Source organism: Malus sylvestris, chromosome 16 (genome assembly GCF_916048215.2).
Source record: "Malus sylvestris chromosome 16, drMalSylv7.2, whole genome shotgun sequence".
Lineage (NCBI taxonomy): Eukaryota > Viridiplantae > Streptophyta > Magnoliopsida > Rosales > Rosaceae > Malus > Malus sylvestris.
The window spans coordinates 1,138,991-1,154,792 of record NC_062275.1 but is presented as its reverse complement, the minus strand read 5'-3'; the positions used below and the strand labels follow the sequence as shown (position 1 = coordinate 1,154,792).

Genomic DNA, 15,802 nt, shown 5'->3' with positions numbered 1-15,802 from the left:
AATCATAACCGTTTACCCATTTAACCATAATTGTTTACCCATTTACCCTTTTTTGAACCCGTTTATCCTTTTTTTACCCATTTATCCCTTTTTCACCCGTCTACATGTTTTTTTTAACAACTTGAAAATTACAAAAGAAAAATTTGTCATAATTTTCGTTTTCTGACAATTAAACACCGTTATAGGTACATTTTTGCATGCATTTCTCTATTTTTATCATTTAAGTCCTTATACAATTCCAATAATTGAAATATAGTTTACAAAAGATATTTTTCTGCTACACCCAAGCAAGTCTTTAACTATAATCCATATGATTACAAAGTAAAGCTTCTAAAAACAAAAAGTAGTCATTATCATGAATACTAGATGATTCAAAACTCCAAAATATTCCGAAACTAAACACTTTCGAACACTAATACTTTAGCACGTTCAATCACAAAGTCTCATCAACTCATTGTCACCAAAAGAGGCCTACAAAAGAAATGTATAAATTGAATTACTATCTCATTTAGGAACACTGACACCAATTAGCATGAATCCAACAGAGGTAAGTGATCACAGAAGGTTTACATTGTACACTCAGTTATCAAAAGAACAAAAAAAGCAAACAAAAGCGGAGTACCAAATCAGTTGAGTTAGTATCACCATTCATCAATGTGCATAAACAGAAGGTTTACATTCCATGATTTTTCACACACCTATATGCATAAATTGAATTAGTATCACCAATAACTCCAGAGTAAAAAACAAAAATGGTGCACCGACTTTCAAGTTTAGCAGCAAATCTTTGTCGTCTGAACCACACTCCAACTCCCTAATTAACCCCTACTATCCAGCAAGCAAGCAAATAAATTAAAGAAAAAGGTATATTGGTAATACCGCGGGTTGAGATTTTGAGTTTGGCAGAGAGATTGAAAATTTAGGGTTTTAAATTTTTTTAAATTTTTTTTACTTATATTAAATTAAATGGGTAAATGGATACCTGTTATAACCACAGGTAATACTCATAACCATCCATTTAAATTTCACAAATAAATGGTTATACTCATAACCGTTTGTTTATCTAAACGGTTACCCATAACTGTAACCGTGAACTTTAAATGGACGGGTAACCGTAGTTACCCAAACCCATGGGTATTTTGCCCATCTCTAGCTGGCACAGAGTGATCAAGGAAGGAGGGTGGTGGAGAGAGAAGGTACCGGGGTGTATGATTTTTTTTTTTTTTTTTTTTTTTTTTGAGAAGTTGCCTACCAAACAAGTTCTTGAATTTAAAAAATTTAAATCAAAACTTAGAATATTTTTATAATATATGTGTGTGTGTGTGTATATATATATATATATATCAAATTTTTGAGTCAATTCTCAAGTAGGATACGTAGGGGCTCTCAAGAATGTGTATCCAACTTGGAAAACCAAGTAACTCTACAATTGTAAGCAAGCAAGCAGATTTATGCGACCAGTGCCGGCCTTCATTTCTTACATTGTTTTAGCCTTCCTAGAGGTCACATTTGATCAGATATATTTACAATTGTTTGAAAACTGTAGCCATAAATCGTATCGCTGCGAATCATGTCACCACAAACATTGTTAACTCTGGCTTACTGCTACTGGTCTAAAACAAACAGAAAAAACCAAGTGCCGATCTCTGAAACACATCCAATCTTCTTCCGAAGAATCTTTCGCAGTAAAGTAATCATCCATAGATGAAATCAAGGAACTCATTTTGTTTTTATCTCATACATTCTCGAAATCAAGGAACTCATTTTGTTTTTATCTCATACATTCTCGACTTACTTGTTGATTGACTGACTAAACAAGTTTAATTAATCTTCTTAAAAACTTTGTAGTTGCAGCCTCGATCGGTCGAACCAAAGACAACATCGTCATCGTGTACACAGAAGACAGAAAGCAACTCCGTAACCAACTACCACTTCATCTGGCAATATTAATTTTGCTCTACTTTCTTTCTCTTGAGTTCACAAACCCTAAACCCCTCCGTCTCTCGACATGCAGAAGCGATTTCGGCAAGTTTTCACAGCTCTAAGAGAGCACAGCTCCGTGAACTATGCCAAAATCGCTATGCTTGGAGGGTTTTGCAATGTCGAACTCATCATCATAAAAGCCACTGCTCCTGATGACTTGCCATTGCCCGAAAAGTACATTCAGGAGCTCTTGAAAATCTTCTCCATCTCCCCGTCTTCGTTAAGAGATTTTGTACTCAGCTTCGCTCGCCGCTTTGGCAAGACACACTGCTGGCGGGTTGCACTCAAGTGTCTAATTCTACTCCACCGCCTACTCCGTTCGGTGCCAGAAGACAGCAACTTCCGGTCTGAGCTCCTTTGGGCTCAATCCAACGGTTTGATGTCTCTCAATCAGTGTCACTTCCGCGATGATTCTTCCTTGGATTCTGCCTATTACAGTGCCTTTATTAGATCGTACGCTCAGCTCCTCGACGAAGCTCTTCATTGCTATTGGTTGGATTCCAAGGCAGCCTACGACCAGCAAGAACAACGACAATATGAAGAATATCGCGAACAAGAAGAAGAATACGAAGAAGACGGAAAAGAAGAAGAAGAGCCAGAACTTGAGAGCTTATCTAATAGAATGACGGAAGTAGGTCGAATGCTTGAAGTGTTGCCGCAGCTGCAAACCCTCATTGACCTTGTCATGGACTGCCGTCCCACAGGACCAGCAGCCAAAGCCTTCCTCGTCCAACTCGCCATGAAACACATCATCAGAGACAGCCTCATGTGCTACAGAATCTTCCGCAGCGAAATCGTCACGGTTCTGGACAGTTTGTTTCAAATGCCATACAGGAGTTGCATTTTGGCTTTCGGCATTTACAAAAAGGCAGCCGTCCAAGCAAACCAACTCAGCGAATTTTACGAGTGGTGTAAAGCCATGGGACTCTGCGGATCGTACGAGTATCCCTTCGTTGATCAAATCCCACACATACAAATTCACGCTCTCGAGAATTTTCTCAACGGTATGTGGCAGTTGACGGAGTCCTCATCCACACCAACTTCGCCAATTTCTTCGGCCTCGGTGCCGTCATCTTTCGTGGAGTTTTCAAGTTCCAGCACTTTGACAGAGGACGATATTAAGGATTTTGTATTTATGTCACAAAAGGAGCATATTCTTGTTAGTACAAAATGGGAGAAGTCGTTGATTCAGTTCGAAAGAGAAGGTTACGACGAGGAGAAGCTGTTGATTCAGTTTGATGAGGAGAAGCCGTTGATTGAATTCGAAGATGATATCGTTGACGAAAGCTGGGAAAGCCTGCTTGATGCTTCCATTAACAAGTCTCCTGCTGCTGAAACTCAACAAAACAATGTATGGCAGATGCAAATATACAACCCCAATGCTCTAAATCCTTTCCATGATTCCATCAGCCAGTCATCGGGCCAAATTACCATGGGGACTATAACGTTTGCTGTGCCCAAATTTAGATGAAAAATGCAGGCTTTATATAAATATTGTAGGAATTATGCAAATATTGGTTTCATTTTTTGACGGAGTGCCTTTATTGGCATCCAACAAAATAATTTTGTCATTATAATTCCCAATTTGAGTAACCACGCTGAAGAACTTCCATCCGTTGCATGCTATGAAATTTGAATTCGCGAAACTCACCATACATACAGTTGGCTCTGATACCAACTAATACAGATACGGAAGCGCACACATCAAGTTATCAACAATAACCGCACATTAAAACGGACATAAAGGGATTAAAACGCAGGGAACCCCTTGAAGGTCAAAGAGCAATATATTTAATAATAGAGTAATGCTAGAAATACCAAATTTTTTAAACATATGAGGTGTCACCAATAAGAAACAAGTACATTAATCGATACTTAATTAATAATCAAATTATCTACAACCACATCATTTAATTTGCAAATTTGGTTTTAAAAATTTGGTCTACCTAACATTACTTTTAATAATAATATTAATCAAGGGATTAGATTTTGTTATACGGGATATCTTGGGGAATCAATCAACTGTTACATGTTCGTAAATCTTTACAAACATATGAAGTGAAACATGAGGAGTTTTACACAGCTTTATGGTTTACAGTGTAGTGTTAAATGAGAGTGGTGGATCTCTTGTGTAACATGTTGAGGTAAAAAACATTGGAGATGAGGATGTATTCGTGAGCAACAACCATTCAGTCTCCTTTTGACTTTCCTGCGCACCAACCAAAATCCACATATTTCACAGATCGAGGACTAGGTGGAACTCGAGTTTGTTAACTACATTGTAAAAGATGAAGGATTGATACAGAGGATGAGGAAGAAGATAGAGAGAAACAAGAGAGATTCTAGAGTGAGAGAGTTTAGAGAGAGAAATATGATTTGTATTAACTGATCAAATGAAGATTACACATACTGTTTATATAGAAATCCTAACTACTTTAACCAAATACTAACTACCTAACTATATTACTAACTGTATTACATTTGTACCCTTAATACTCCCCCTCAATCTCAACTGGGGTAACCCAGTTTGAGATTGGAAGACCAACTGCAATCAATGTTATGAAACCAGAAAACAGAACACAGAGGACAGAAAGTTCAAAATACTTCCAATGAGCAGCAGCAACTTGTAGAAACAGAGGACAGAAGCTTTGACAAGGGAAATGTATCCCATGAACGTAAAGCAACAATATCTTCTCCCATTCTCCGCTTCGTACGTTCAGTTAGGTCAAGGTCTCCACTGAACTGAATTCACCATATGCAAGTTTATGTGCCTTGGCATTGCATCAGCACTGAGTAATAAGGATGCCTCTATTGAAAAGAAAGTCGTTTCCCTTGGCTGAACCTTGCTGACTTGTCCTGATTCACCAACCCATAGGTATCTTTCAAAAGCCTTTAAAGAAACAGCGGAATGAACAACATATCTTCTCTGTAGTGTCTGGGAACACAAAACCATACTGCCTCTAACATGAGCTTCACTCAAAGAACAACCTCTTATAAAGTTGTAACACACCCTCATGCTGATTATAACAATTTCTTGCGGGATTATCCTTCGTGGGATTTACCGTCAACAACTACATTTAACATTGGCTTAGAAAATTAACAAACTATAGTGTGGCATCGGCCTTAACTATAGCACCACGGGATCGCCCTTTGTGGATTTTACCAAAAAACAACTTCTTTGAACAATGGCATCGGCCTTCACAATTTCAACAACTGAAAAATTAACATCTATGTAGGATTACCCTTCGTGGGATTTACCTACTCAAAACACGGGATTACCCTTCGTGGGATTTACCGTTAACATCTTCTTCAAACTTCAACTTATAATCGGACTTACTGTAGATACATGCTAACAACTGAGCTGGTTAGACTCGACATTGTAGGCTGAGATAAGGGAAAATTACTGCACAAACTCCTCAACAGAATTGCAGAAAATCAGGGAAGCAGAGAGACAAGAATTGGAACCCATCTTCAAAACCATCAAAACCCATCTGTAAGATCACAGCTTTCATTCACATTTCACTACAATTCACCTTGTTGAATACCTAAAAGACTCTCAATTTTAATCTTCACCAATGAACACAATTTCAACAAATGAACAACTCTTGGCAATCGGCCTTCTTGAGTATAAAATACCCAACAATCAATCAAAGAATCAATCTTTCAGCAATGGCAATTGACCTTCATTTTCTTTTCAATCAATTAATGGCAATCGACCTTAATACACAAATTAACATAGAATTTTCCACTGAGACAATCAAACAAACAGTTGGAATGCAGAAAGAAATACGAAACCTGAATCTTCAGTTCCCAAATATCACACTAATAAAAACTTCAATCTTGACCTAAAGAACGCTGAGGAAGCAAACCAGAACCCATCTCAGGAGCTCGTTGTTCTTCTCGAAGTCGACCGGTTCATATCCAATCCAACCCATCAATGGCTTGCACCCAGCAAACCCAGCACGCTTCGAATGACGATTTGAAGGAAATGAGGTGCTGGAGTTGAATAAATGGGCTTCGTGGCTCTAATTCCAACGCATGAACGCCAAGATGCAAGAGGTTGCAGGACCTGCACCTGTGAAATCCCACGAAGCAGTACTACACCCATCAAGAAATAACCAACAAAGAGACATTAAGAAACCATGGGTTTCCTTTCTCGCTCACACACACTGAGAAATCCAAGACTGAGCAAAACCCGAGTGAGAAATGGCGGTGGGTTTGTCCCTAAACGCCACAGTTCGGCTTCCCTCGAGGACCCACGAAGATGGTCTGGTCAGGCACTCATTGATCTCCACAAAACAGAGGAAAAACCCCAAAACTAAACACAAAAATTGGGTTCAAATATGCGGAAACATAGAAAGTAATGAAGAAAAAAAAAATGAGAGAAGAGGAATCGACCACCAAGATCCATGGCGTGAGCCTTGGTGGCTCTGATACCATGTTAACTACATTGTAAAAGATGAAGGATTGATACAGAGGATGAGGAAGAAGATAGAGAGAAACAAGAGAGATTCTAGAGTGAGAGAGTTTAGAGAGAGAAATATGATTTGTATTAACTGATCAAATGAAGATTACACATACTGTTTATATAGAAATCCTAACTACTTTAACCAAATACTAACTACCTAACTATATTACTAACTGTATTACATTTGTACCCTTAATAGAGTTGAGGTTACCTAATTCCGCATCAAGTGAAATGGGTATTTTCAATTTAGAGAAATAAAATTATTCATACATGTTCTTATAAGAGGATGATTTTCTAAGCATATAGTTTGAGTTGCAAACAATGACAAATGCAGTAAATAGTAAATTGATTTCGTTCAGACTGAGGGAGGGGACGACAAACCATCTCGCCTTCAAAATACAATATAAAAGGCCAGCTTCATTACCTTACATACAATATTACAAGGCAATACCTGCTTAATTTAAAACTACGGGTGCAACTTGGGTTGGGTAAACCGAATTCGACCATGTCAAATCCGAATTCAAACATAATCGGGCGAATTAGAATGAACTAAAAACCCACTCAATCGCAACCCGAGCTCAACCTGATTATTTATTGGGTTGATGTTTTGCCCACCCATGTCAAACCAAACTGAATCCGATTTCTGGCCGAGTTGCTCATGCACATCACTCGTCCCACTTCATATTATATAAGCTAGTTAAAAGTTTGGGAGGGATATACTTGAAGTTTGTTGCTTGGTTTTGTCTTGTAATTTGGTTTCAACTTTACATAGTTGAAACTTTATAAATGCGTCTATGCTATTTGGTTGTATATATTTTGTATGGATGATGGTGTGCAAATTTTAAATAGTTTTAACGTCATTGTTTTAAAATTTGAAATTTATTTTACAAAATAATTTGTTACGAAATTGAACTTAACAAATTTATGGAAATTCAAACTCAACCGAGTTTTCGTTGTGTTTTTGTACATTTGATTGGGCTTTTCTGATTCCAAAGACCAAGCACGATGTAAAGAGGGTATGAAAGGTCAAGATGATGAGACTTGTTATAATAAAATTTGCCCTTTAATTTGTCTATACCTTTGATCTTTGTAACCTTTAATTTGTCTATACATTTGATCTTTGTAACTCTCTCTATCTTCGTATTATTCATTCATCTCCTTATTACAGTTACCATTACCAAACCTTTCTCTTGAATCCAAACTTTTCTTGGAACCCGTACTAAGCGAACATTTAGCTTGCTCAAATATCTCGAAAGGATAAGACACAATGGATATTCAAATAAGTGTTGTAACAAATATGCAAACAAGTTTTGACATACAAAAGAGCTTGCAATCTGATTTAGCTTATAAAGTCGACACTAAGACCCACTCCAACCTTAAGCTAAACTGTCACATCCCGGCCCTGGCCCGTTCCACCACCGTAGTACGATATTATCCGCCTTTGGCTTACCATTCCCTCACGGTTTTGTTTTTGGAAACTCACTAGCAACTTCCCAGTGGGTCACCCATCCTGGGAGTGCTCTGGCCTCCTTCTCACTTAACTTCGGAGTTCCTACGGAACCTGAAGCCAGTAAGCTCCCAAAAAGCCTCGCGCTAGGTAGGGATGAGAATATACATTTAAGGATCACTCCCCTGAGCGATGTGGGATGTTACATAAACCTCCCCAACCCCAAAATCAACCCAACCCAACCCAAAACCTAAACCAAACCTAAAACCTAATAGGAAGCCAAATACTGGCCACAATTTAGCCATAAATTGAAGTGGGACCCACGGGTGAGAGTGAAAAGTGGGTTGTGAAGGCCACACACCAAAACCCAGACACCCAAACGCGCGTCACACGCCACATTCATTTCCAGCTGAGGCCTATCCATGTGGGGTTGTCCCCCTTGCATGTCAGCCTCATTGTAGCCCAACGACTACTTTTTTTCATCCAACGACCAGTTTCATTGGACCGTTGGTTAATCCAACGGTCCACGTTCAAATATATATATTTTTTGTTTTATATTTATATATTTATTGAATCCAACGGCTTAGATCAAATATAATCAAATCTAACAGTAAAAAAAAGATCTAACGGTCCAAATTTAAATCCAACTGGTAAAATAATTTAAAAAAAAATAATTTAACTCAAAATTCAACCAAAAACTCTATAAATACCTATGTATTTGTTCAAACATCCACACAAAACTCATTTTTCTCCTACAATTCTTCCAATTTTTCTTTCTACCATTTCTTCTCATTTCATAATTTTTCAAGATGGCAAAAGAGCATGTTAGAGGTCGTAATTGGATCTTTGACGAATATATTGCTTTATGTTTGGCATGGATTTTTGTTAGCGAAGATGATGCCGTCGGCACAAATCAAAATAGAAAGGTTTGTGGGGTAAAATCATTGATAAGTTCCATAAAAACTCCAACACCGGTCGAAGGGAAGCTGGTGGTGTTTATGATCAGTGGAAGATTATCAACAAAGCGTGCACTTTGTGGAGTGGAAGCTTGGAGAGAGTCATGGTTGACATGCCTAGTGGAAGGGGCACCGAAGAAATTGTGAGTTTCTTTGTTGATATTTTATTTGTCATTTACATAATAGTATTTTGCAACTAATTGTTTTTATGTATTTGTTGCATAGGGTGACAAAATAATGGCAATTTACAAGACAAGAACTACACCAAAAAATCAAGTTTTTAAGTTGCATCATGCTTGGAACATCTTCAAGGATTGTCCGAGATGGGGAACCGATGCAGACCATCAATGAGGAAGATTATTTCATATTGAAGCCCCACCCCCAAATGATGTCAATGAAGGTGTGAATTTTGCTGACAATGAAGATGTCGAACAAATGACCCCAACTTATTCTTTTGCAAGGCCCATAGGTAGAAATAAGTAAAAGGAAGCAAAGAGAAAAGGGAAGTCCCAAGATCCGATAAGTGCACAAATTGCTACCGGATTTGCAAGAATAAACCAAAAACCATATCTCTCGGCAAGAAGAATCGGCCCAAATGCATTTAGCCATGAATGAAGTAGGGGATAGGGAGCAAGAAAGGTTCGAAATTAATTTGATGATGGATGACCTCGACAAATACACTCCAGAGAGGAAGAATTACTTATGTGGTAAGCAAAAGGACATTTTACGAAGGTATGCCACAATGAGTATATTTCAAGATGATGATTCATCTCAAGACTACCACCCAAATCCATCACCAAGTCCACCACCAAGTCAAGATGGTGGATATCATCATTAAGTTTATGTAGTTTATGAGTTTTTGATTGTATTAAGTTTATGTGGTTTATTAATTGTCTTTTTTTTTTTTTAAGTTTATGTGGTTTATTAATTGTCATTTGTATTAAGTTTATGTGGTTTATTAAATGTTGTTGTATTAAGTTTATGTTATCATGAGTTTCATGTATTGATTTAGTGATTTTTCAAAATTTATCGGAATTTAAATATTTTTAGGTTAAAGTGTTCATAAAATTAATTTAGGATAGTCTACATAATTTTTTAAGTTAATTTAAAAAAAAAAACTAAATTCATATTTTAATAATCTGGGGCTAAAATTTTAGACCATAATGGTTGGAGCAAAAAAGCTGTTTCTAGGCTAAAACCAAAATTTTCTGGGCTAAATATTTTTAGGTTTTAGGTCAGGGTTAGAGATGGTCTAATAGTTGTATTCGAAGAAGTGTGGAGGTGCAGAAAAATGGCTCAGAACGAGTGGGAGAGGGATAATAAAGTTGTGTTGTCCTTGTTATGCCCATATTGTTTCGTACTAAGTGTGTTTTTGTTAGGTTAGATTATTAGGTTTGGCGAAAATTACATGATCTATCTTGTTTCGTTCCCAAGAAAAACACATGTACATACACCATTCTCGAGTAGTGTTAATATTTATCACCTTATTTATCACTGTTAGATGAGTTTAAATTTTAAAATTTGTGTCTATTCACCATGCAGATCTCAAAATTTAAACTCATATGACGGTAATAAATAAAATGGTGAACGTCACCATCACTTGAAGATGATGAGCAAAAATATTCCCTACAACCCTAACCACTCATTCAACACAACACACAAAAGCAATGATCGTTCATCATAATTTTAACCCAACAACAAAATATAAATCATACCCTCCGGGTTCTCACTAGGAGAAGAGATTTTTCAATGTGCCCAAAACACGGATTGATACATCATATGTCATTATACAATTGGACAACATTTGAAAAAAAAATTCATTCACTTCTATAATAACATTTGGCATATCATCATATGTTTCGGGCACACTGAAAAATCTCTCTAGAGATCGGTCAATTATTGCAAAGTTTATAGTCAAATGACTAATAGATCCATCTATAATATATATGCTTATTAAAGTAGTGGGCCATTTAAGCATCTAGAAGAACAACTGACTTCAAGTTGGCGACCAAGCTGCCGTTCAAAGGCGTGGTTTGATGAGAATTTGAATTTATCCGTGTCCTATCCTGCAAAAAAGTTATTGGAAAACCTAATGGTCACCCACCCCTTGTCTAATTTTTTAGGGGTGTGATATCCACACACCCCATTTTACTTCTCACACACTTTTTTAATTTTTAACCGTCGGATCGAATGAATTGAAGAAGATCAACGGACATAAATTATTAAGGGGTGCGTGAGAAGTAAAATGGAGTGTGTGGATAGCTCACCCCTATTTTTAAAGAAACCTAAAAAAATTTAGAATTCTATCCGTGTTCAAGACTGCAAAAATATTTACAGAGTTTGGAGAACCTAGATTAGTCAGCCACTTAAAAACTCTGCGCCTTGTTCATTTGGCTGGATCCGAAACAGAGTTTGGTTAAAAGGAGAGAGATTTGCTGTGTTTGCTTTGTAATTTTCTTGTTTTTGTGTTTTCCAATTTTGTTTGTTTGTTTAGTTTCTAAAGATCAGTCAATTCGGGCTCCTGCGATCTTGCGGAGCCATCAAGTCTGAGTTGGTCTGTAGCTAATATGTGTGGAATCGTTTTCTATATTTCCAGTGACAGATGACAATATAACAATTTTTGTATAGTTGTATACAAAAACCCTAGCAGCTCTCACATGGTATTTGTAATATTCGAGTTTGTTCAAAAGCATGTGAAATGCTTATTATAAGAAGCACCAGTTATGTGCTATTATCTTGCAGGGAGTATTTAAGTGTTTTTGCGGAATTCACTTGTATTTTTACTAAAAACTTGTTCAAAAAAGACTCATCAAAATCACTTACAAATGAACCTATATGGGATTCACCTCTATTATAGGTGATCAATAGATATGGTACAGATAACATTATGTTTTATTACACACTCAAACTAATTAACTCGACATACACGCATCAAGAACAAGTACCAATTGAAAGACTACATACTCACGAGGCGAATATATAGTGATCAGCACTGAATTGCTGTAAAACCAATTAGTATGTATATTATTTGTATTTTGTACAACATTGATGAACTCTGAAAATTTTGAAAAGGGTCAATCAGTAACCCTAGCTTTCTCTCCTTCTAATTAACAACTACAATGATCTTCTGAACATTGATGAATAATCAAAAAGACCTCTTGAGCTGCTTAAAATCCATAGAATCAATGCACTCCAACCTCTCCCTATGAATGTTCAACGCCTTCAACAAGTCCGTGGCCTTTTCTTTGGTCCTCTCCGCACACCCAACTTGCAAAAGCAGCAAGAGCTTCTGAAACGCACCCACTTGAAGGGACTCCACGACCACACCTCCATCTTCCCTGGTCTCGTTCTTGCAAAGCTTCCAAAGAATAGACACAGAAAACTCTGTGGCCAGATCTGAAACCCTAAGTATCTTTTTCACCACAACCGGCATGGTCAAGGCATGAAGGTAGGCCTTTTCCCTTCCTTGCTTGCTTCCACAAAGTCTGTCAAGAACTCCCAATGCCCTCTCGCAAATACTTCTTTCGGCATCTACAAGAAAGTCCGAAAGGAGCGACACCAATTCCATCTCCACAAATCTCTCTTTAATTTTCTCTTTCGAAAGAGACGATGATGAGTTAACCATTTGATAAATGATGACCAAGGACGCTTTTGTAGAAGTAGCGCAAACTGGTTCTTTGATCAGCTTCACTAGCGCTTCGAGAGCTCCTTCGATCTCTGCCAAAGCATCGGTCTTCTGATGATCATGATCGGATGAGACAGCGGTCTCTTTGAGCACTAACGCTGCGTTTCGCCTCTGCGACAAATCTCCACTCTCCAAAAACCACACCATGCAACGCAACGAAGCAGGCGATCCGAGGTACAAACTGGCCTCCCCGTCAAGCGGGAAAACCAAAGTCAAAGCAGACAAAATCTCCTCCAAAACGGCAACGTTTTGATGGTGTTGAGAATTTGAAAGTGCACTAAACGCACCCGCTAAGACGCTCCCCGTGCCAGTAGCCACAATGCAACGCTTGTTACGCTCGCTTTCTTTCGCCAACGCCTTGATCTTCGTCACCAAAACTTGGCAATCATCCTTGTTCTGATGATGACTCGATGTCGAGATCTTTGATAAAATCTCGGCAACCTGAACCGAACTGATCGGAATGCGAGGGGTGGGAATGCGCTCGATTCCAAAAGACTTTTTCTCGACGCACCAATCTTGTATCATCTTGCGGATGGTGTGGTTGGGAATGAGATCAAAGCTTGTGAGGACTTGGTTGGTAATAGGGCATGTGAAGTTTTCTGCTTCGATCCATGTCTCTATGCTGTGGCGGTCGTACGTGATCCCGGTGGACAGCGTGACCGGATCCTTCATCAAGTCGAGTGAGATTGGGCACCGGAAGTGGTTTGGTATGGTCAGCTCCATGTCGCCAGTCTCACCTTCCTTGGCAGCACGGCGGCCGGCTCTCAACCTTCTCCATGACAAGGTCATGATTACTGAATCTGAGATATCAAAGTTAGAATGGTACAGTAGGTGGATGGATGATGTTTGTTTTTGTGTTTTGTGTTGAATGAGAGAGATGAGGTTGGACCGCTGGTGTGTGTGTGTATATAATATATGATATATATAGTATGGACGCAGTTCAAGTTTGAAACTTAGGAAAAGGTTTATAAAGGAGCCCTTTTTTTGTTACTTCTCTCTTCTTCTATTTGAACAGTTACGATTAAGTTACGTCAATATTTTATATTAATTTTTAATAAAAAAAAAAACAAAATAAAGAAGGTGAGATAAAAGGATGAAAAGAGGAAATGAGCTAATTCTAGTCCGTTTGTAAAAGGGAGATTAATGATGAAAGGAAGGGGTGATGGGTTTCGAATATTTGACCGTTGAATATTTGAAATTGTAAGAGATGAACTGGATAGTACACCGTCAAAGGAGGAGAGGGGTTGGGCATTTCTGTACGTACTGTTTGGAAAAGAATCAAAGGTTTGACGCCATGCCAGTCAACCGACCGACTCGGATTGTATAATATTTGTAAACCCTTGGACTAGAGAGATTTTTTAGTATGACTGGCACACGGAGTAGTACATGATGTGTTACTATGCAAATTGAGAAATATGTGTGTTGGAAAGTTAATAACTTAAAAAATAAAAATTTTCACCACTTACATAAAAATACGTGATGTATCACTCGTATTCTTATCACAATTAAAAATTTCTTCTTGGACCAAATCAGCATGTGAGATGAATGGGTCTAAAACTTTAAATTAATTCATTAGTTAATTAGATTGGTCTTTTCTAATGTGTTTGATTAGTTTCACCATTGGGCTAATACGCGCATGAACACGGACACCAGCTTTTCGTGTGATTTCCAACAAAAGAAAAAAGAGGCATAGTCGTGTGATTTTGGTTTTGTCATTTTGTGGCAATAGAGGATATACTCTGTGCCTAAGCGATCATGCACGCAATTGGTGGATGAATTCTAAGTTGCAACGGAAAATATATCCTCGTATTAATATGTTTTTATCATGCGGTATGTATCATACAATAAGATAAGTAATAATGTAATTCTAAATTGCAATGGAAATTACATCCTTGTATTAATATATTTTTATCATGCGGCACGTATCATATAATGAGATAAGTAATAATGTAGGAAAGGTAAAAAAATTTGTGGGCATGGATAATCTGATGGGGGTGGATATATAGTTTTGGCATTCTCAAACCGATCTTTCCCATTTCCATCCTATGCTAATGTGAAGATAGAATTTCATTAGTTACATGGAAAAATTCGCAGAATGGTGAATGTCAGCATAGAATGGAAATGGGACAAATATGTAACATTTATTTTGTGTGTGTCATTGTAGCCTCTATTATTAACTTAATTCTTCTTCACTTTATTATCATAAACTTAATACGTGTCAATCGATAATAAAGACTATAAATAAACCACAAACAAAATAAGTAAATCTCAGAGAAAAGAGGGAGGAGGAGTGAGAAGCTTCGTATACCTGTGATTGTGAGATTTCAATAGAGTTTTACCGTTGTGGTCGAAATGAGGAAGATATGCATTGAACTGGATGATATGTTTGGCTACAATTCCTCATTTCAAATATTGGGCCTTTGAGCCAATTCAATTCAAAAATCACATTGAATTGGTGGTCCTAAAAATTACCAAACTCATGTAGCGCGTAGGTCAAGTAATTAAAAGTTAACTATATTTTCTAATTAACGTAGATGTGCCAACTCGCAACCGAGCTTAGTTGGCGAGTAGAATGAATGTAATGGTAGTGTTGAATGCACTATTGACTTATGTATTCGAGAGATCACGACACAAAAGAACACATTTAGTCTTGGATTCTAGAATCTGGAGACAAGATTGCTGATCTCTGAAAAGTTCAAATAGAATTCAGCTTTCAATGACAGATGGCTCTTAATCAGCCAATCCCTTCACTAACAATTATCTCAGCCTGAATTGGTGCTATTATCCACAGTCAGGCTCAATCAAAATTCCAAATGCTTGATGCAGACCACATGTATGCTGACTCAAGGAAACAATTTTCCAATAATTTTATGGAATTTTACCATGCTGACTGTACAAAAGATACATCACGATCCTCCGCAAATCACTATGAGATCAAAGCAACGGCAGGATTAACATGGGGTCATTAGTTGCTTTTGATCTCAATAATTTCAAAAACTATATGTGTATCTATTTATGTGTTGTATTCGACCCCTATTGGTACCATATATTGGGCCTCGTCTTTGGACCTCATCCCTAAGCCCATGACAAATGTAAAAGGGAAGGGAGCCCTTATTCTATAAAAGGGACTCTCTCTCACCCTCATTAGAAGGTCTCACCTTCACTCAACATCAGAGAGCCACACATCTCATATCCTCACACATGCAAACAAAGTCTCATATCTCAATACCCTCTCAGCCAAACAGATAGCAAAATTGCAAGGG

The 15,802-nt window shown here is 37.7% G+C and overlaps 2 protein-coding genes across 2 annotated transcripts; one reads left to right on the top strand and one right to left on the bottom strand.

Moving 5' to 3' along the window:
- Positions 1 to 2,008: 2,008 nt before the first annotated feature.
- Positions 2,009 to 3,454, top strand: LOC126606885 (probable clathrin assembly protein At4g32285). Its single transcript, XM_050274263.1, has one exon. The coding sequence runs from the start codon at positions 2,009 to 2,011 to the stop codon at positions 3,452 to 3,454; it is 1,446 nt and encodes a 481-aa protein (XP_050130220.1).
- An 8,397-nt stretch (positions 3,455 to 11,851) lies between these two features.
- Positions 11,852 to 13,476, bottom strand: LOC126606645 (U-box domain-containing protein 21-like). The gene has a single exon (XM_050274025.1). It carries the CDS (start codon positions 13,326 to 13,328, stop codon positions 12,000 to 12,002), a length of 1,329 nt encoding a protein of 442 aa, XP_050129982.1. The 5' UTR covers positions 13,329 to 13,476; the 3' UTR covers positions 11,852 to 11,999.
- Between the last annotated feature and the right edge of the window lie 2,326 nt (positions 13,477 to 15,802).

Coding starts and splice junctions, on each gene's coding strand:
- LOC126606645 (XM_050274025.1), bottom strand. CDS start 13,328: ATGACCTTGTCATGGAGAAGGTTGAGAGCCGGCCGCCGTGCTGCCAAG.
- LOC126606885 (XM_050274263.1), top strand. CDS start 2,009: ATGCAGAAGCGATTTCGGCAAGTTTTCACAGCTCTAAGAGAGCACAGC.